The following is a 22,333-nucleotide window of genomic DNA, read 5'->3' as shown; positions in this document are numbered from 1 at the left end:
CGAGTTGTTCAAGCTAGGGCTATACATAATTTATTTAACTAATTCCTATTGCAAGACTTTTATATAGCAGCTTTTGCTTGCTTGGTTGTTTTTCTTGGGGATTTGTATTGAACATATTTCTAAAGAAATCTCTCCACAATTACTTATTACTTTTTGGAAATAAATTCCTAGAAAATGAATTGCTGAGTCTAATATATGCCTGATTTTAAAATTTGATCATCGGCTCTCTAAAAATGTTACCAATTTACACATACACCAACAGTATATTTAATTCACCCCAGGAATAGTCACAACTCAGGTGTTTTTAAATTTGAGGTAAGTAATTAAGTAAATAAATAAAGATAAATAAATGCTTTGTTTTCTGTTTTTCTTGCTTACAAGTAATCAAAATTTGTCTTTGTGGAATCCCATTATTCCCCTTAAGTCATCTCTAGCACAAAACCAAAACAGAAAGAGAAAATGAGAATGAGAATGAGAATGAGAGAAGTTTCTGCTCAAAACTTCTACACAGCTGTCAAATGAGATTGGTTGCTATTGTTGCTATTGTACAAATCTGTCTGCATGAAACTCTCAGGTTTTTACCTGTCAGAAAAGCTCTTTTGCTCTCTCTCCACACTAGCTCTCTCCCTCCTCACCTCTTTCTTTCCTTCTTCCCTCTTCCCTCCCTCCTCTCTTTCTTTTGAGACCCTATCTTGTGCTATGGCACCTCAGATATTTATAATCACATCTTTTTAACTGATCCCAGCACTGACTCACAAACTCAATCCACATATGAAGTTTTTCTAGTAGAGCATAATGATATTTAAATAGAATTTAGCAATGTTCTTAAACACTGAAGTGTTTGAACTACCAAAGTACAGCCTAAAATAATAAGCCAAAGGAATTGAGGGTCAGCTACCACAAAATCAGCCAAAACACATGGGTTGAGCATAAGAAGATGACAAAAAGAGAAAAGAAGCTGAGCAAATGCACTCTTACTTTTATCTTTTGGAATGACAGGGTGTATTGGACTCCCCGCCGCCACCAGGACTTTGCCATGCCTTTGGCATTTGCCACATCAAACCAGCAAGAAATTTCCCTGGTCACAAGGTCATAAAGCCTTCTGCCCAGCCCTGATCATTGCACAAGCTTTCATACAGTACCTTTCATGACTGCTTTGCTCCCCTTTCATTTCTTTTAATGCCATCACCTTGTAATTCAAAGAATCAATTCCCATATCTATTTAGAGCTGGGCTCCAACAAATGCCTTATTCAGTCTCACATACTGGACCATGTTAGAGGAGAAAGCGATAATTCATATGAAATCAAAAGTGGAGAATGGGAACATCCTTCTAGAATATCCTAATGCTCCTTAATGATTCATTATAAATGAATCTTCCACGAATGCACTTATCTTTTTTTATCTATTTTAGTTTTTATCTCTACCTCATCTGGAATATGAATTCCCCAAAAACATCAGAAGAAGTTAAGTTGATGTTGGCTTCTTAAAAATATATGTTCAGTTTATGGCCATGCCCCTCTGGACAAGCCCGATCCCGTCTGATCTCAGAAGCTAAGCAGGGTTGGGCCTGGTTAGTACTTAGATGGGAGACCTAGGAAGACCAGGTGCTGTAGTTACAAAAAAATAAAAAATGAGAGATTGTAAGCTGACAAGGTCCTTGCAATTTGTGAGATCAACCAAGGGTTGCCTCACCTAAAAAAAATGATAATAAAAATAAATAAAAAATAAAAATATATGTTCAGCAGTGAAACCCCTTAACAGTTCTGAAAGAGGGCTAATGTCCATCTGTAAGTAATGAAAACAACATGAATTTGGGAGTAAAATATAATGGGGCAAATCTTGCCTTCTCTAGAACTTGATGCCAGTGGAGCATTGCATGAGTGCTTTCACCTCTTGGAGCATCAAGTTAATTTTATGACTGTAGGGTTAATATTGTTTCTCTGGGTTGTTATGAGGATTAAACAATACAAAATATGTGAAGAGTCTGTCATAAAATAATTAATACATAACAACTTTCTTTGTAGTAAGGAATTTTTAGAGCTTCCTCCACTTTATCAGTTATTTGTGTTACTCTGATTTAAAAGTGCTTTTCTACTTCAAAAAATGTTCTTGCTGATTCATCAAATGGATATAATAATCAGTAACCATCTGCCTTGATATTTTGAGGATATAATTATAGTATTTAACTTTTATATAATGTACACATATTCAAAATATCTCATTGTGGTCACAAAAGTATTCTCATTGAATAGTACTTCTGAAAGAAAATCACATTCATATTATCTCTCTCCCTCCTCCCTCTCTCAATCTCTTTCAATCTTTCTCAATCTCTCTCTCAATATCTCTCTCCTCTTCCCTCTCCTCTCTCTCTCCATACATGCAGCAAGGCTAGTTAACAGCTTAAGAAGGCTAACTTTGAACTGTAGAGTAATGCTCTTAACTAATAAGACTAAGATCAGCAATTCCAATATGGGGAGTTCTTGAGTTTTAACTTCCAAATAATGACAACTTATTCATGTGTGTCTTTACATAAAATATTTATGATCTTTTTTCAAATGAAAAAATGCATAAAAACTTTATTCCTTATTCTCTTCCTCCTAAGACCTCCAAGAGGCATTTCTGCCTTTCCTTCCATACCTATAACACTAAGGATAAGGAGAAGCTAGAAGTCTAAAATATGGAGAGGAACTGAGATATTGATAAGATATTACCAGAAATGGGCACTGATCTGAAGCCATGACATTAAAGTAGGAATTCTATGGCATGTGCCACATCTACAGGTTAAAACTTTTGTGGAATCTTATAGTTCTCTCTAAAGTTCTTAGACACCATCCTCTTTGTAACTGTTCACCATTGCTTTACTGTATCCTCACTGGGGTTCTAGATCAATATACTTAGGTTCCATGTTGTATAAAATCAACACTTCGAGTAAAATCTGTCAAGTCTTTTTCAAATCAAATTCATAAGATTGTCCCTAAGCTAGGACACAGAATATTTCTTTAAGCCTTTTATGTCTATTTTAATGTTTATCCTATATATTGTTGGAGCCTACCTCAAATTCAATTTTAGAAATTATCAAGATTTTTGGTGAAAGATAGCAAAGGTGGATTATATGAATTATGTTCATGACTATGCCACTAGACTACAGGATAAGGATATTTCTGAGATCAAAGTTTTCTAGCCTATGAAAGCATACCTGAAAAATAGCTAACAGATGTTGTTATCTAACACATAGGTGATTATTTATAAAGAGGCAAACTAGTTTGTCATTTTTAATACATTTTTTTCTAATTAGGGAAAAAACCTATTTCTTTCCTTTAAGCCTTCGAGGCTATCTCCATACTTCACTGTCAAATATTAAAATGTGCCAAATAAAAAGAAGATTCTAGTTCTTTCATATTATTCACAGTCTCATATCTGAAGTGTACCCCAAGACCAAACACCATTCCACAGTGTTATGTGTTGAACTGTATCCTCCAAAAAGATGCTGAAATCCTAACCCTACGATACCTCCAAATGTGATCTTATTTGGGAATAGGATTGTTGCAGTTTTGATTTGCTAAAATAAGATATACTAGAGTAGGTTAGGCCCTTAATCCAATATGACTGGTGTCTTTATAAAAAATGTGGATGCAGACACAGAAGGAAGCTGGGTAACTAAGGAGGCAGAGATTGGAGCTATGCTACCACAAACCAAGGAATACTTGGGGCTACCAGAAGCTGGAAGTGGCAAGGAAGGATCTTACCCTAAAGTCTTCAGAGGGAACATGGCCCTGTTAACATCTTCATTTTGGAATTCTCAGCTCCAGAACTTTAAAACAGTATATTTTTATTGTTTTAAGCTACTCAGTTTGTGGTACTTTGTTATGGTAGCCCAAGGACACTAATGCATAGTTTTATGAGTTCCCTGATGTCCTTGCTTTTGACTTTGGAACTTATTTCTCCAATTATCACTTTACCCAATAATTAGATTTAAAACTGCACTGCTTTTTCTGGCTTTAACTTGTATTTTATTTCTTAACTAAAATTAATAATCATCCTCCAATATTTTATAAAACAGGTGTACTGGAGCCGGACAATACCAGGTTGCAGAAGCCAACTGTAAAATTTTTAGGAATTTTGCCAGCTGATTGCTAAACACAGCTATTATTTTTAAAATTATACTGCATAAGCTTTAAATTAGGTAAGTTATACTAAAACAAAGTAAAAAATCAAAACTCATCATTTCCTAATAATTTGACTATGTTTTACTACAGTTTATGCTCTTGAGGCTATTCATATGTAATGTATCTGTACATGGAAATGCTGTATAATGCTGTACACTGCCCATCTTTTCCTAACTCATGTTGGTAGCTTGAAATCAGCCCTAGTGGAATATTTACACCGTGAATAAATTGGTTATTTTTACGTTTTCAGAGAGATAGTTGTAAAATTTATCGGCACGCCAATGAAATAAACTATAAGTCTATTCTATAAGCCAAAAATGGTGGCTACAGAGGAACGGACACAGGATAGCTTCACTGAAGAAATCTCTTTTCAGGGCCTTGCTCTGCACCTTTCAGTAGGGAATGCACAGCTCAGCAAGATAAGTAAAAGCAAATAAAGGACTCTATTACAAATAATGAAGGCAGAGAGATTTGACAGGGATTGTGGAGAGGGGATAAGGCTATCTTAGATGCTGGTGACCTACTTTTAGCATTGTCTTCTAAATCTCCCAGGGAAGTATTTAGCTTTGATTATAAATATTAATTAGATTCTAATCAGAGCACTATTTAAAGAATCTATGCTCTTTAGGGAGAGACATTTCAGATAGATAGATGATAGAGAAATACAGTGATATACATGGCATACACATGTGTAAATTGCTCATTAGTAATAAACTAGATAATTTTATGCTGTAAAACAAACCCAACCCAGATACAAAATTATAAGTGAATTAAATTGCTCTATAAATAGGAAAAGTAAAATTTTTGTAGCTTTAGCAGGTATACAATTCCACTATGTGTGAAGAGGATCAACATTCTTTAGTTTTGTTATGACATCTTTCTTGTGAAGCATATCATCAACAGAACAATATTTATAAAAACAGCACTTCTACACTTTTGAAACAAAGATCTAAAGAAGCCGATACCCATTAAATAAGTTTCTTCCTAAAATTCTTAAAGGTAATTTGAGGCTGTAAACTGTCTGAAATCATTCTGTACTGTGGGAAGTAGAGCCTCAGATTGAAGAATCTGCCCTAGACCTTGAACTCTGTGCCAACAAGAGTTGGGAATACTGCAAACTTTCAATCAGTGCTAGAGAGGAGGTGTAAGGACTTTTTGTTTTTTTCTTAAACCACAGTGCTAGCAGCAGATTAAGGAATGGCATTACTCATACTGTACAAAGTCTTGCTGAATCTACTTTTGTTTTAACCACTGTGTCTCATACCAGGAAGTGTTCTAAGTGTGAAATATATAAAGCATGTATCACATCACTGTTTTTGTGACTGAGACATTCTTTTAAAAACTGTCACCTGGGGCCAACAATGATACTATTAAATTAGCAACTGGCTTGCTTTAATGATAAATAAGAGATTCCCTTTCCTTCTCTGTAAGCCCAATTTGACTGTGGAAGAAGCTCAGTCTCTTAAAGTTTTCCATAGTTTAATACTCATCCTAAGGTTCCTCAGGCAATCTAAATAGAAAAAAAAAGGCAAACCCGGCTCATACATAAAGCATTCAGAAAAGGTATATAAGGTAGTCCGAGTCTAAAAACATATACCATAAACACAATAATATAACAACTGCTTTCATAATTTTACTTTTCAATATATTAGGATTAGGGAAACACCCTAAATTTAGGTTGTTGCTCGGAGATGCTATTAATTAAGGAAACAAGAGGTAGTTAGAGATGGACGAGAAAGGTTGAACAAGAAGGGAGTGCTGCTAAGAGTCAGGGATCTGAGGAATATAAAATAATTGCTCTTAGAGTTTTTCCCTATTTCTTTCTCAGTTCTCTCTATGTGCTTTCTTCTCACTGATGACTTCACTCACTCCTACTCCAAGCCCCTACCTATCTTTGACCTATTACTAAAAATTCTTATCACTAAATTCCCCAAATCAAGATGTGTAGTTACCAGGTCAGCCTAACAGCAATTGGTTAAACCTTTCACACTTTATTTATTTATTTATTCATTTATTTATTTATTTATTTATTTATTTAACATCTACCGTACCTGGTCTTCCTAGGTAGTCTCCCATCCAAATACTAACCAGGCCCGACCCTGCTTAGCTTCTGAGATCAGACGAGATCAGGCACATTCAGGGTGGCATGGCCGTAGGCACACACATTTTTTTTTAAAATCACAGAATTTTAAAAGCAAACAAAAAATATTCTCAAGACCCAAATATTAAAAAGACCTTTATTTTTTAACATTTTGGATAAGGACTGTCCTCAGATCAAACCACATAAAGCAGTAATGACAAGGTTAACACGATCTATTAGAGGCCTAATAAGAGTTTCATGATTCTAATGTTTTGAAAATTAGCATTTGGCATTCAAAATATCTCTATCTTAAACTAAAATGCCATAAGCATTAAATTGAAAAAATTTTAAAGTCTTAACATAATTAAACTTTTATACAAAGTTTACATTTGTTTTATATTGCACTGGCACAAAGTATTACTTTCCATATAGGTCATATTTTTAATTTCAGAGAAGTTTTCTCTGTAGATATTTAAAACAAATTAAAAAACCACTTTCTATTTTTGAGTTATCAGTATTGAATACAAATTTTACTGTCTGTAACTTAGCAAAGGAGATGTTCCTTTTCTGTAGGTTATATTGATGATAATTTGACAATAAACTTTTTATTGACCAAATTCAAGGTAGATACTGCATGTCAGCTACTCTTCTCAGCTAGCCTTGTGGTGAACTTAGTAAGAGTTCATAATAAAAAACTGTTCTTGACTGAGATGCAAGCCTTCCATAATTATATATCACAGTGCAATTCTTATTCAATGAGCTTGTGGTTTTCCAAATTTAGGACAAAACATGCAGTTTTATCAGTGAGTTGAGATTTAGCATTGTTCTCCTTTGATTCCATAAGTGGTTGTTCCATCTTTAAAATGACCACTTCATTTATAACTATTTTAAAAGTAAGAAATAACATACAAATTTCTGACATGTTGACAAGAGAACTTCAGCAACTTTCTCTCTGACATGAAATATTTCATTCAGAAGGCCTGTTTCCTATCCATAGGCTTCCTAGATGAGGCTATGCTAAATAAAAATAAAGTATGAGATGTATCTGCCTATGAGCTTATAAGTGTGAAACCTGAGTGATGTCTTTTAGAATAGAGGCTCAGAAGGACCAAGAACACAAATACTTATTTGTCCCAAAAATAGAGGGGCCATATTTTGAAATATTCCAATGGAATCCCAAAATTAGAGTTTATTCCGTTGAAAAGTATCCTCTTCTTGAAGATTATTTGCACAGATTCAATGTCGAATCAAACCTATAATCAATATAGCTGATAATAACTTGGTAGAAGTATCTCAAATCAATGGATTGCATGTTTCTAAATGGTTAAAATATTTATAAATTATGGAAGACAACTTTTTCATGAGTTATACTTAATATTTTTCCTTCATAATTATAGTAGAAATATCTCAACAATTCTCCACTTTTAAAATCCACCACTATCTTTAGTAGTCATATAAATTATTCTGGCTATTTGATTCTTCATTTCTGCTTGCAATGGCATACATTTGGAAGATGATGAATTTAGGATGTGCATTCTCTTTCAACTTTTAGTGAAATGTTTACAGTTTTTATAATTATAAAATTATTGGGAACAGCTTCTAAAGCTAGATTTTTGCCCTAGGAAGATTGGGGGGGCGGGGGGGGGGGACACCACATTTAAAGTCATTTTTTCTGCCTCTAACGTTTGTTAACTGTTGTGAATGTTGCAGGTACCAGGAATTTTGCAGGGAAAACTGAACCCTTATTAGGAACTCCCAACTAAAACACAACTCTGAACCTACTACTATCAGCAGGGGTGGGAAATTTTTCGTTGCTCTTCTTGCCTGTGATATACGGTACAGGGGTTGGCCCTGGTTTGGTCCACCTGCCAGAGGAGTTTAAAGTTTCCGAGGCTCGGAAGAACACAACGACTTGGATCAAAAGGGCTAAATGGAGAGAAAGGTATTTCTGCTGCATCGAGGAAGCCATTAAACTCCTGCTAAACTATCTATTTTTTTTTATGCGTCCATGCACAGGACCGACTTCCTCTATCACCGACTAGAGATTATTTCTGACAATCCAGGATACTCCGAAGCTTGGAGATTTATGGCTAGAAAATGAAACGACGCTGGAGTGTATCCACATTACATTGTGTTGCGTGTTTGGTACAGTCAGTGAATGGCGCAGAGATGTGAACGGACAGTTTTATGTGATTTTTTCCCCCTTAACGCTAAAACAGACTTTATTTCCATTTTTTTAGGTCTATACTAGTATTTTCCCCATCTCTGCAATATCAATTAATTCAACTTTGCAGTGGAGCGGCCAAAAAGGAAGAGGGTGAAGTGGTCTCTATAATTTTAATAAGAGTCGGAGGAGTTACAGCGCCCAGGGAACTGCGGCTGCGACCCGCGGCGTTCTGTGCAGATTGCAAGGTTGATATCGCGCAGCCAGTTATGGAGCGGACAAGGCACTCGATCCTCCGCCGAAGATAGAGACCCGGGCGGCGGGAGGGTTCAGCAGATCTTGCACTACCCTTGAAGGCCTCTGCTGCCTCTCATCTGCAGCGTTTTATTACCATTATCATCGTTCTTGAGAAGTCATGGAAGACGGGCTGCTACCAGACCTCAGAGACATCGAGCTGAAGCTGGGGCTCAAAGTACCGGAGAGTCTAGTGCGCTCGCTCCGTGGGGAGGAGTCGGTTCCCCTGAATAGGGACAAGGACCCCTGCGGGGGGAGCGGCGGAGGTGGCGCAGGCTGCAGTAGCAGCAGCAGCTGCTGCAGCTTCTCTCACTCCTTGTCGTCCTCCTCTTCGTCCACCCCAACCTCTGGCTCCCCACGACGTAGCCATTCCAGCACCCTGGAGAGGCTGGAAACCAAGCTTCACCTCCTCAGGCAAGAGATGGTAAGTGTGCTGCGTTAGCTGTGGGAATTGGAGCCCGGGCTGAAAGATGCGGCAATCTGAAGATGGGGCCAGGGAAAAAGGATAGCTGGGGCTACGCGCGTGGAAAATAAGGGGTTGGAAAGCGCGCAAGGGGTGCGCATCTGAAGGCAGCCGCTGCGATGCTTGTTTACCCCGGACTTCACTTGGTCACGGTTTGATAAGACAGCAGAGCCTGCTCTGCCCTGTGAAGTTTCTGATAGTTCTGAGTCGGTGCTCTCAGCGCTGATCATTTTGCTGTCAGTCCGCAGCCTTCTCGACTTTAGCGCGCTGAGGGTTTGCAGTTATTACACCCATGTGGGGCCTACTATGAGCCGTTCACACTTTCAGTTCAAAAGGTGGCTCAGTCCATTGCACTTAACTACAAAAATACTTCCTGGTTTGCCGAAAGGTGGCGCGACCGGGTTCCTGCCGCCTTCCTTCCTTGCTCACTCCTCTTCCACCACTACTGTCTCCGCCAGTTGGTGGAACAGCCGCAGCTATTCCAAGGCCACTGTTAAGCTGATTCTCCACAGCTGGTTCTGAAAACAATGGCCCACTCATCCTTGAAGTTCTTATGAATAGCTGTTACCCTGTTTTGTTCCAAGAGAGTTGGTGATCCCCAGGCCCAGAGATTTGCTAATGACCACTTCCTACCCTTCCCCCACATCTGCCCTACCAGTCCTTGATCTGTAATTGTTTTCTATGCTGTTTGCAAATGTTAGCCTAAGAATAGGATGATCGGACTACTAGTACAAGGTCAGTGAATATTCAGTTCTCCTGGATGCATTTCGATAGACATTTATTTGCCATAAGCTCTTGTGCAAGTCACTTCACCTCTGTGGACCTTGATTTGTACAATGAACTGGTTGGAGGAAATTATTCCTTCCTAAATCTTTGGAAGAAAATGACCACAAAACAACAGCATTCTCTAACAGTCTGGAGAGAAGGAAAATTAAAACAGGGGCCTCGGTCACCCAGAGGATGGTGAGAAGGATTTTCTGCATAAATGATCCTGTCCATTGGGGCTTTGCATTAAAAAGTAACCAGACATGTTTCCCCAGCTTCTCTCTTTCTGCAGTTGGAACACTCTGGAAGGAATAAATTCCACAGCATAAAGTAATCTTGGCAAATATATTAGTGCAAAAAGCCAGTCTTCAGAGATCATGTCTTATGTACAGAATTGTCACCACACTATCTACAAAAGGCTCGAGGATATCACTCTAAAAATCTTGAAAATCTTTAAGCCAGTCTATAATTTTTATATCTGATATTCATTTTCTTCCTACTTAGAATACCTAGATGTTGAAATTATATATATGCATGGGCATGTGTATGTGTATATATTTATATAGCATGTGTCATACAAATGACTGTATACTATATGTTTCATTGTCTAAATGCATATATACGAGTTATGCATATTATTCAATAAGTATTTATTAAGCATTTACTATACCTGGTAATTAACTGGGTGCTGAAAATACAAAATGAAAAAGTCAAGGAGTCTGTCTCCTTAGGGCTCTCAAATTTCTTGCACTTATTTGCCACTTACTTTTTTGTAGTATATCAAGCCAAGTGTATTCTAGAACTCTGTAGGGTAAAAAAAAATCTAGTTATTATCAACTTAAAGACACTGTTGGGGAGGAAATTTTTTTCCTTTTACTCTTCAAGGTTCTTTGGCTGGTCTAATAAATAAATTGACATAAAACAGATTAACAAGAGAAAAACAAATTTAATTTCATACGTACGGTAGTCCCATTAAAATATGAGACATGATGGCAAGTCAGGAAATTGAGACTTATATACCATCCTGAAAAAAGGAATGAGATAGGGGCCTGGGGCTTCAAAGGGGTTAAAGGCAATTCATAGAAAAAAAAGAAGACCAGATGTTTGGTAATAAGATGTTTGCTCTGACATACGGATAGGTCATTTGGATAAAAGTTATCTCTGGTATAGCCCTGTCTCTGAACCAGGCCCCCTATCTAAATTCTTTTGGGTAGTTAAGGGAAAGATCAAAGTTTTTCTTTAGCCTGCTGGGTATTGGTTATCTTCAGCTCAAAATAATCCACATGCCGAAGTGGCATATATTGGTATCGTGTATTGTGTTCCCCTTCAACACTTTCTAGACTTATCTATTTTTCTAAATGAAGATGTCATATAGTTATTAAAAATATGTTTGCCCAAACCAGATAGTACTATATATAATGATTATGGTATATTAATAAATACATTTTTAAAAAGCGAATAGACATAGTAACAGCAGAGGCAGAGTGCTAAATTGACCATTATATTTTCTATGTAAAGCATCAATATGTATGGACTTAGGAAAATTTATGTCAGAACAGATGTTTTGTGTTCAACTTTCAACTCTAATAAAGGTTTCCATTAAGAAAAATGATAATATTGGTTATAGGAGTTTAGAGAGAAGGGATTGAAAACAGGTATAGTCTCTTGTCAATGAAACAGTTTTCTCCCATTTTATATAACTTATGGGTGCTAAAAATCCAAGCTTCAGCATAATTGCAAAGCAGCAGATTTATTTTTATGGAAACGTGGTGGTTTAGTTATAAATACCGAATAGATGCAGCTCCGCAATTTTTCCTGTTTCCTAGTACCTCCGTATAGAGAAGTTGAACTATGACCTCTTAATCATGATTTTTATGTCCTTTTCTACCCTCTGCCATGAGTGCTGAGTTAACTTCCTTGGTATTATGCATGACCCCACATTTCACACTCATTATTTTGAGTTGTTCACAGATTTTTCCTGTGATAGTCTGGAATGATCAGTATTTGGTCCTGCCCTCAGAACTCCTAAGAAACACCTTAGCCATGTACAAGCCGTTCTAGAGACTTAGGAATTAAGCCTTCTCTCTTTTCCTATCAGAATGGATGTGTCTACCCTTGACACAGTACAGCATACACTTGCAGGAGAGCAGTCTCAACACTTAAAAAGTTCTTTACATACATGTGATTTTATCATTGTTTATCTCATCCCCTTTTATACTTTTATAAACGATTTCCTTAACTCTTGCTTGTAAATGTTATACAATGCTCTTAGAGGTCTGTGAAATGCAGTTGTAATAGAAGCAAGTTGAAAGAAATTGAAGGCAAGAGAAACTGTTTCTGTGGTCAGATTTCTTAATGTTGAAACCCCTATTAATAACACAAGTAGAACCATAAACGATAAAGGATATAAGATGAAAAAACAATGGGAAATAAAATTTACAGGAATTTTTTCGGTATAACAAGTAGGCCAATTCAAGGTAATTATCTGAACATTTTGAGGAGGAAGCAAATTTCCCAATGTGTAAAGTATTTTTATTTTGAATTTAGATATAAGAAAATCTGACAATACAGTAAGCAAATGAAGAGATATGCATAGGAAATTTATAATGAAATTGGAAATAAATTCCAGATTTCTTGTATAAAGTCCGTTCAATATGTGTTCACTATTTTTCAGTTCACAGAGTGTTTTAAAATCTGTCATACTATTTGAGCCTAAGATCATACTGGGGAAGAGAAACTATTTTCATCTACATTTAACAAATGTGATCACTGTGTCTTCGACACAGTTGGGAAAGCAGGCTGAGGTCACACAACTAATTAGTGAACAGCATCACAACTTGAATTCAGATCATTTGACTCCATGTACTGTGCCTTTTTTGCCCGTTCCCGTGTGCATCTCAACTTCCCTTCAAAATACGGTATAATGTTTATAAATCTGTGATATCTCAGCACTCTCTAGAGTACTGAGGGACCAACAGAAACAACACCTCAGGATGCATGTCAGGGTTGTTTCAGATATGGGTTCATTCAATAATCAACAAATATTTATAGAGTGCCTATTGTGTACCAGTCCTGCCTCAATGTCTTGAGAGTACAGGACAAAATGCCTACTTTAAAAAGTCAGTCTTCAGAGGTTCTGTCCTATGTTTGCAGTTGTCATCCCACTGTCTATATGACGACGTCTTCTGTAAAATTTTCTTAAGAATGGGACTTTAAGCGTTACTTATCAAATAGTATTAATCTAAGTTTTAGAATATCTCATAATATCCAAAATATTTTTCCAATAAATGTAAATAATCTGTCAAAATCTGTGTTTTACCTCTTAGTGATAAATTTTATATTGCATTTTTCCTTTACAAAATGTTCAAAGAGTTTTAGTGCTGTTTCAGTATGTCTATATCATACCTCTAGTTTGAGAGTGAAAGTTATTTTCATCAATTTACTCTGGAAGATATTTGAAATACATAAGATTATAAAAGCAATCACTAAAGAACTGGAACCTGGAATTAGTAGTCTAATGCACACTTATACCTTTGCCCTAGAACATAATTACTGTTTACGAATTCAAAGTTTAGTTTGGAATGAAGTATATACTACCTATTGATGCCATATTCCGGATTTTAGTGAATTCTTTATTACGTCAGGATGATTAGGGCAGTGCCATATGAAAAGTAATTTGAAAATATTGTGTCCTGATTTTCATATTTGGGACAATTATTTGCATAGCAGCTATGTAAAAGTGAAGTATAAACAATCTCAAGCTAGTTATTTATCTTTTCTTAGTATTAGAACATTCAAATACCTTATCCAATTCCTCAATACTTGCTTTAATAAAGTTTTCTAGGCAATACTCAGGACTAGACAAAAACACACACACATACAGATACATAAGTAATACCAGAAGAACATAAATCAAAATGTCAGAGTTTGTGAGAATGTTAGATTTATATTAGGTTTGATATTTTATCTTATTGATGTTTTTCATGTGTTTACCCATGTTAAATGGCTTGCTTATTTTGTAATAAAAAGAACATTTATTTTATATTCCCTCGAAAATAGATAATAATTTCATTAAATTAACTTCATAATTGCTTCAGACATACTTCAAAGTAGGCTAGAAGATTTCTATCATTTGTTCAATTTTTAGTTATTTTTAAGTTGGAAAAAATTTTAACGAAAACCCTTAGGTATATAATTGAGAAGCTGTAAAGTCGAAGACACATTTTTTGATGAGTTTACAAGAAAGTTGAAACGATAAAATGGGAATATAAAAAGATAAAATGGGTACTGTACAGAGAAAGATAATAAATCAACACGTAAGCAGGTTCATGATGCCATAGCAGAGGTCAGTCATAAGTGTTGAGACTAACAGACAGAGCTGAGATTTCTCACAGCAAATGTGCTTTGTACAAGGAATTACAAGTGCTGATAACTATGTAAATTAAGGGTTTACTATGAGGGATAAAGACATCAAGGAGATGAGGAAATCTGATTCCTAACAGTGGCTTCTGTCATTTTGCACACAGAATGTTATTAAACTTACTTAATCTAATAAACAAATCTTGTTGAAACATGTTTCCTTACACAGTGGCTCAAAATTGACAGCAGTGAAAAAAAAGGTAGTAATGTTACTTTGCTAGAAACACATAAAACAGAATTTAGAGGATTTATACACAACTTGAAAACAGTAACTACTGCGCCCTGCCTAGGAATATATGTTGAATGACTGGTATGCACAGAAGGAACATATTCTGACAAAAAAATAATTACCTTCTATTTTATACAAATGGCATGACCATACTGCCCTGATCTTGACAGATCACATTTTATGAGAATTTTTAAATGTTATGGGTATGTTAACTTCTATAATAGCAGAATAACACATATTTTATCTTCCATTTTATAGTGATGAATCACAATTAAAAGACTTTTTCACATACTAAGACTTTGGTTTTTTAAGATCCTACTTCTGAAACTGGGATTCATGGCTGGAGTCTCTTGGGTCCCTGAGAATTTGTGTTTTCTTTGTAGGACATTCTTTTTTGTTCTTCTTCAAAGGTTGTTCATTCACTACTCAAGTGGTGGACCCCTGTGGTCTGATGGACCCTTCACAGGCTCTGGAATCAGACAAGCTAGGATTCCAGCCAAGTCTGGAAGAAGTCAGGATACAACTTACAGGGCCCAGAAGGCTGCCAAGACCCCACACACTATCTCTGTGGAGACTTTTAGCCCATCTTCCATGGAGGAGGGCCTGTCCAGCTCTCAGCAGCCCACATTCTAGTCTTGGCTCTTTCACTCATGAGTATGTGGCATTGAGCAAGTTATATAACTATTCTAGGACTCAGCTTTCTTATTCAAATAGAGATAAAGGCATCTCTATTAAGGCATTGTAAGAATTCAATGAAATAATATAAGAAAATCAGCTATTACACAGGCATTCAAAAACAGTGAAAGTGATGACGGTTAATAGATATTATGTCAATTACACGGTTGTTCTATTGATCTTACAAAGGTACCCTTAGATAAGCAATGTGGCTTTGGGAATGATGAAAGTATAGGCACCTCTTCTACCAGAATGACTATCACAGCACCTCCCATGTTATCAGAGCTTCCATAAAGACCACATTTCTATACAAAAGCAAAACAAAATATATGTAGCCTTTTCCCAGCTTCAGTGCAAGCAGAGTATAGTAGCATAGTTTAAAGCTGAGGTCCCTAACTTTTGGGGCACCAGGGACTGGTGCTCCTATGAGAATGTAATACCTGATGATCTGAGGTGGAGCTGAGGCGGTAATGCTAGCACTGGGGAGCAGCTACAAATACAGATGAAGCTTTACTCGCACTCGCCAGCCACTTACCTCCTGCTGTGCCGCTCAGTTCCTAACAGGCTACTGACCTGTACCTGTCTAAGACCTGGGGGTTGGGAATCCCTGCTTTAGAGTACCTTGATGCTCATGTTGACACCCAGGATTACCTGTATATATCTGCTCTTCTTCCAGACATTTAAAATATTAAACATGTTAAACTATATACTTATTTACCAGAATCCCTCCCTGGAGAAACAAGAACTAAAGACAAGTCTCTGTCTTAGGAACACTGAAGATTTGAATGCACATATTCAAAAGTCACCTGATTCTCAGCAATCATACCCTTTCTCTTTTTGCCACTATCAACAAGATCTCCATAAACACTTCTTCCCACTTCAAATGAGCTGCTAGTGAAGAATTCCCTGCCCTGGCCAGTTTGAGGCTCAAGGGTCAGTAATCAAGCTCAATTGTGTTCATGACTTAGAGTTTTAAAAGCTTACCATTGGTAGCATTTTAGTTTCCTGAGAGATTTAGTTCCCTGAGAGGATAAAGCTTGGATCTTAACTCACTAGAAAGAACTAGAAACCTGACACTGGCATAACTTCTCAGATATGTGCTTGAAACACATTGAACCAAACTGTACTCAATGTAAACTGTATTTACAGAATTCACAAAAAAAGTTATATTTTCAAACATAATTTCAAAAGTCTCAGTCTGAGACTTCAAAATAAAATTTAACAATTCATCTTTCTAAAAAGGGGCTACATATTGTGCTTGATGTTTATGTGCAGTTATTATGTTCATTTTATAGATAAGGAAACTATGGCTTAAGTAACTTACTAAGTCATTATAAGTGGCTTCCCAGCCATTTATTCAAACAAGAACCGCTGTGAGCCTGGCTATATGCTGGATCCAAATTACTCCCAAATCATTCTATATCTAAGTGCCATGAAGTGTACTCATTTACTGTGAATGAATATTTTTACAGTAATTGCATCACATATCTACCAATGAATCTTTTGGTATGTCTTTAAAAACATCACTGTTTCCTTGTTTTAAAAAATGAAATCTGTGCATTCTCATTATAAAACTTACAGAAATATAAACATATTATAAAAAGTAAAAAGCCCCCCTTTCCCTTCCCCGCAATATGACACTTTCCCATATTTCTCAAAGGAAGCCACTGCTGAGAGTTTGGTGTGAATCTTCTCAGGTCTTTTTCTGTGTCTTTGCCTGTATATGTATGGCACATATACACTTACATAATTTTGGTGTGTTTAGATTTCATTTTCCTTATTTTACATAGTAACATTTTATTATATTATCTGGCATTTATTGGATGATTACAATATGACAATTAGTATTGTAAACAGATTTCATGTAGTATGTTATTTCATTCTCATTCTTCACCCACTTATGAGGTAGGCGCTGTGGGGTTTAAGGTAATCTAAACAGATTCCTGACAGCTTAAGTGTTTATCTAGTAAACTTTCATATTGTAACTCTTCTTGTATAAACCTTAACTATTAGTAACTAAAATGAAATTAATTACTTAATTACTTCACTTTTTATAATAAGTGATTATCCAAATATGTAATAGCTCTTTTAGAAAGTAAATTCTATCCATAATTTCTGACTTAATCAGAACACTTCATTCAATTGAATAAAAAGTCTTCAAATTGAAATGTACTTTTTCTCAATCACATACCATTTTTACATAACCTTATTCAGTTGTTTTTTTCAGGTGATAATAATATTAATACAACCTCTAAAAGTTGAACCAAAAGGCTATCATGGCAAAAGGTGATCCATGCCACATGGAGGAGACAGAATGGCCACCCAAAAATTTAGTGTGCCTTCAGTCCTCATGGCTCAAAAACATCTTAGATTTGTAGACTTTGGAATGCTCATTAAAAATATATATATATATATATATATATATATATATATATATATATATAAATATATATATATATATATACACTCACACACATACACATATATTCTGTCCCTAAAGATTAGGCTAAATGGAACATTTTATTCTTTAATTGAAGAAATAATTAATATTCTTCAAATTGGCTCTGACAAGAAAGTGATATATAAAACTAGAACTATGTTACTAATATGCCCTCTCTCTGAAGGCCCATGTCATGGAAATATAGAAGACTATTGAGGTGAGGAATCAGGGCAAGAGTGAGATAGGAATTGGACTGTGTCTTGATTGAGTCCACGAGCATTGAGTCCTTTGCAGTTAGGCCTACATTTTGACACATCTTATCCTTCAAAATGTTAATCCCATCAATCAGGAGTCGGGCATATTAGACTGTCTTTAGGGATAAGTTTTCAATTCTGACCTCTAATGTCTTATGACCAATTTCAGATTTTCAGAGAATAATCATTTCCTCCATTTCTAAATTACAGGGAATACATCACATTCACGTGCATGACCCTCTCCATCCCCCACCCCCGCCCACTATCAGCATCACATTGTTTTTGTAGAAAATTTTTTAATTTTAAAAAATATTAGATTCATAATATGGCTTATTTTTATATTAACTAGAAAATGATCAGGATTACTTGTTTGTAATTGAAATTATGGAATTTTCTTTTTCTTCCTATATTTTAAATTAGGATACCTGAAATGAGCCAGATTTAAGTCTTCAACTTTCCATGTATTTTTTGAGCAGAATAAAATTGTTGCTATATTAATACCTACCTCAGTAAACTAATAAAAAGATTTTAACACCAATATCCCAAACAGTGAGATACGTTTGTTATAACACAGTAATAGCTAGCCCTGGCTATTATTCTAAATTTCCTTGATTTTCTTTTTCTTTTTCTTTCTTTTTTTTTTTTTACAAAAGACATTTAACTAAACTTTTTTTTAGCAAAAGATATTTAACTAACTAACAATTTGTTGTTTTGATACCAAATGAAGCATGATACCAAAATTGAGAAGAATACTCTCTCATGGTAATAAAGTACAACTTTTACAGCTGTTTAATTCAAAGAACTACCTATAAGTTCTTTTGATGACAGTTTAATATAAATAGGTACTACCTGCTTTTTATTGGTGTGAAGTTAACTTTATTTCCAGATTTTCTCTTATCTTCATAAAATCTTTAAATTATTATTATTAAAATGATATATTCCGTTACTAAAATATGCGAACAGTATAAAAGGATCTAAAGTAGAAAACAAAAGTTCTCCACATCCCTTTTCCCAATTTCCACTCCCTACAAACTACTAAGAATAATATTTTATGTATCCTCCTAGAAGTTTTCTGAATATATGAAAACATACCTATATTTTCTTATATACCTCTAGTTATAATTATAGCCATATATTTTTGAATGTATATGAATGCATAATTTTCAAATTGAGATTCTTAGGAGCTTATGTTGCAGCTATTTTTCTAGATTCAGCAAATACTTTGGGATTGATTATATATATATATATATATAGTGCTTCAAAGCACAACTTACAGTGCTGCCAGTTTGGATAGATTACTGGCAAAGGACAGCAGCCAGTGAGACTGCTCTATTTGTATATATATATAAAAAAAGAGCAATTAGAGCAGTTGATGAAACAAGAAGACAAAGTCAATCACCTCTAGCAACAGAAAAGATCATCAGAGAATCCTAAGGTAGACAGAAACTTTAGAGGTTATCTAGACCAATTCCCCACTAGCATCCTAACCAGTTGGTCATCCATTCTTTGCTTGAACTTCTTCAGTGATGAGAGAACTTCCCTGGCTCCCAAAACAGAACATTCCATTTTCAGATACTTCTACTCATTGCATTTGTTAATTGGGAATTCCAGTTGTTCATCAATAGACAAACTCTATAATCATTCACTATGGGGAAAAAAATGCTCCAGTATGTGTGCCTCCAGTAAGTCATGGATTTATAACTTAAGATGGAAGCTCTATCAAGTGTAAAATAAATAAAAGCTCAACAAATTCCTCCTAGGTTTATATGTATATGACTAAAATAAAAGACTTTCTTGCCTTTCTTGCAAAATGAGAAGAGAATAGCAATGCTATGTATTGACAAGGGTGGGGAGAAAAGGGCACTCTCCTGCAATTGCTGCTAGAAGTTTATATGCACCTTTAGAGGTGAACCTGACACTACATTAAAAAAAAATACCCTTTAACATAGCAATTTTGGTGTCAGTAATATTACGATAAATATGGAAATTTATCCTAAGGAAATAATAATGAAAACAAAAATATATATTAAGGGTGTACTTTTGGTATTATGTATAATTGAAAAATTGAAATATGCTAAATGACCAATAATAGTAGGTAAGTTTTTTATGTGCATATGATAGAAATTTGTGCAGCTATTAAAATTACATTGTAAAATTACTTATGGAAGAGAGAAAATGGTTTGAGATATAATGTGCTTAGAACAAAAGGCTAGAAATAAAGTATCCTATAATGTTAACAGTGGTATCATTGGATGATAGGGTTATGGGTGATTTTTTTGTTGGTTTTCTGTTGAGCTCTTTTGTTTTATCCAATTTCTCTGCACTAAGTATATATTGTATTTTGATATGAAAAATATAAATAGAATTTTTATTTAAAATTATTTTATTTAAAAATAAAATTTTATTAACAAATAAATTATTTAAAAAATAAAATTTCATTAACAAATAAAATATTATTTAAAAAAATTTTTAAAATGTGCTTTAGAATAAGGTAGAGCTGAATTCAAAGAATTATAGCCCTGCCTGTTATCATCTAAGTGTCTTTAAGCACCCAGTGTCTTCAATATATGTAAAATAGCTGAGATTCTTCCTGCTAAAGAGTAAGCACTCATTAAGCATTAGTTTGTCATTCCCATTTGATTAATGGCTTAACTCTTTGACACTTATAGGAAAAGTCTAGAATTATTCCTACTATTCACCTTTATCTTTCTTCCTTTTATTCTGTTTCATAGAAGAGGCATGGCTACATGTAAAATAACTTCTTGTCCTTCACATAGTATGTCTGAGTTTCTAAATTTGGCATTGAGCACCTCTGCTCAGAAGCAACACCTGTAATGCTTAGTGCCCAAGGAAGAATTGGCCATTTCAACTCTGGAACACCCTCTCTGCAGAGTAAGATGAATTAAAACATAACTGACCATTCAGGATTTTAGTCATAATGGCTGATGTTAATCATGAACAAGTTCGCCATTAGAAGGTAATGAAGTTGACGACTACTCTCAGAAATATTTACAGAAGTATTCCACAGTCTCTTCATATGAGCCTTATGCTTCTTGGCAGAAATAGATGAGCAGAAAATATTAGGACTCAGAAAGATACTCATATATGTTTTTAGAGAGAAAATCAGTCACTGCTCAAAATGGATAAGAATCAATCAAATAGAGACAAAGCCCTTTCTTAAGAGTTCATGGGCAAGAGTCTGAAACCATACTTGAGTCTTCTACCATTTTAAAAAGCGATGATAAAACTGTATTGCAAGGAAATAATATACAAGGAGCTACCAAGTATAACTTAATGTAATCACTGGAATCAGTGATCTTAGCGACACTATAAAACTTAAGGATTTAATAGTAGACTAATATTGCTCATTGAAAAAAACTTCCTGCAGTAAAGTCACATTATTTAAAATACATTTATAAATCTCTGGGGCTTAATAATTCCACAGAATGAAAGTCTGATAAAATTCTACATATATGACTTCATTTATCACTTTCCTATTGTGCCAAATTTTAAACTATATATTTCAACTTGGCTAATAATATTGCTATCTTTTTTCCTCCCTCACTATAATCACTTTGAGGGCAGAGGCTATGACTAATCAATGCTTTTATTTCCCTAATGCCCAGCCAATTATTTAAGAACTCATTATTTAACATCTAAATTAAAGTACACCTTAGTCCTGCTTCTAATTTTTGTGTTTGGAATGCATTAGCAACATTTCTTTTTTGGGCTGGAACACAGAACCCCAATCCTTCCTCTGCCTCCCAGCGGCCAAGCCCAGTTACCTGAACTTTGATTTGGGGTTAAAGAAAGACTAAAACATCTTTTCAGTGTCTATTACTGTGCCACATGACTTAAAAAGAACAAAAGAAAAAGAACTTTCCTGCCTGCTTTGAAGTGATACAGCAGAATTTCTTCCTCTCTCTATCCCCAGATATTGTTAGTCTCAGGAACAACTGTTCTCATGGGTACTGGCAGCACACAGAAATGAAAGAGTACTTTTTCTTCACTGATAAGTGCACAAAAAAGTGCACACTTTAGTTTTTACTACTTTCTTTTCCTACTCTGGAATGAGGTTTTGAAGTTTCAGAGTGAAAAGAACTTAAAAGAAAAAAAGACATTTCTATTTTTGTATAGTATGCATATTGATATATGGTAGAGTCTATGTGATTTGGGTAGCATTAATCAGCAGAGGATTCGTTCTCTGACTATTCTTGATACAGCACTCAATATAGGCTTGGGGACTTATGAATACAATGTGACTTGGGCACACTGTATCTAAGGTGTTTCAGGCAGTTAGCAGACTTGCAATAAGCATTACATTATCCATGTCCAGATGGGTAAGCTGGATGGACAGAATGAAAAAAGTTAGGTTTCATTAGT

At 35.2% G+C, this 22,333-nt stretch overlaps 1 protein-coding gene and 2 pseudogenes across 2 annotated transcripts in view; 2 read left to right on the top strand and 1 right to left on the bottom strand.

The window, feature by feature from the left end:
* The first annotated feature begins 1,501 nt into the window (after positions 1-1,501).
* Positions 1,502-1,617, top strand: LOC111732532 (annotated as a pseudogene).
* A 4,589-nt stretch (positions 1,618-6,206) lies between these two features.
* LOC111732537 lies at positions 6,207-6,325 on the bottom strand (annotated as a pseudogene).
* A 1,678-nt stretch (positions 6,326-8,003) lies between these two features.
* LURAP1L (leucine rich adaptor protein 1 like) overlaps positions 8,004-22,333 on the top strand; it is a 38,772-nt gene continuing 24,442 nt past the window's right edge. Inside the window, exons 1-2 of one of the 2 annotated variants that reach the window (XM_011382223.2) lie at positions 8,004-8,362; positions 8,467-9,129. In XM_011382223.2, coding sequence (XP_011380525.1) covers positions 8,827-9,129 — 303 coding nt within the window. In that variant the 5' untranslated portion in view covers positions 8,004-8,362; positions 8,467-8,826. Of the gene's footprint in view, positions 9,130-22,333 lie in introns of both variants that reach the window. The other variant, XM_011382222.2, reaches the window with a different exon arrangement.

Source organism: Pteropus vampyrus, unplaced genomic scaffold (assembly GCF_000151845.1).
Source record: "Pteropus vampyrus isolate Shadow unplaced genomic scaffold, Pvam_2.0 Scaffold466, whole genome shotgun sequence".
NCBI lineage: Eukaryota > Metazoa > Chordata > Mammalia > Chiroptera > Pteropodidae > Pteropus > Pteropus vampyrus.
Note: the sequence above shows the minus strand (reverse complement) of the source record. Positions and strands in the feature narration are given on the sequence as shown.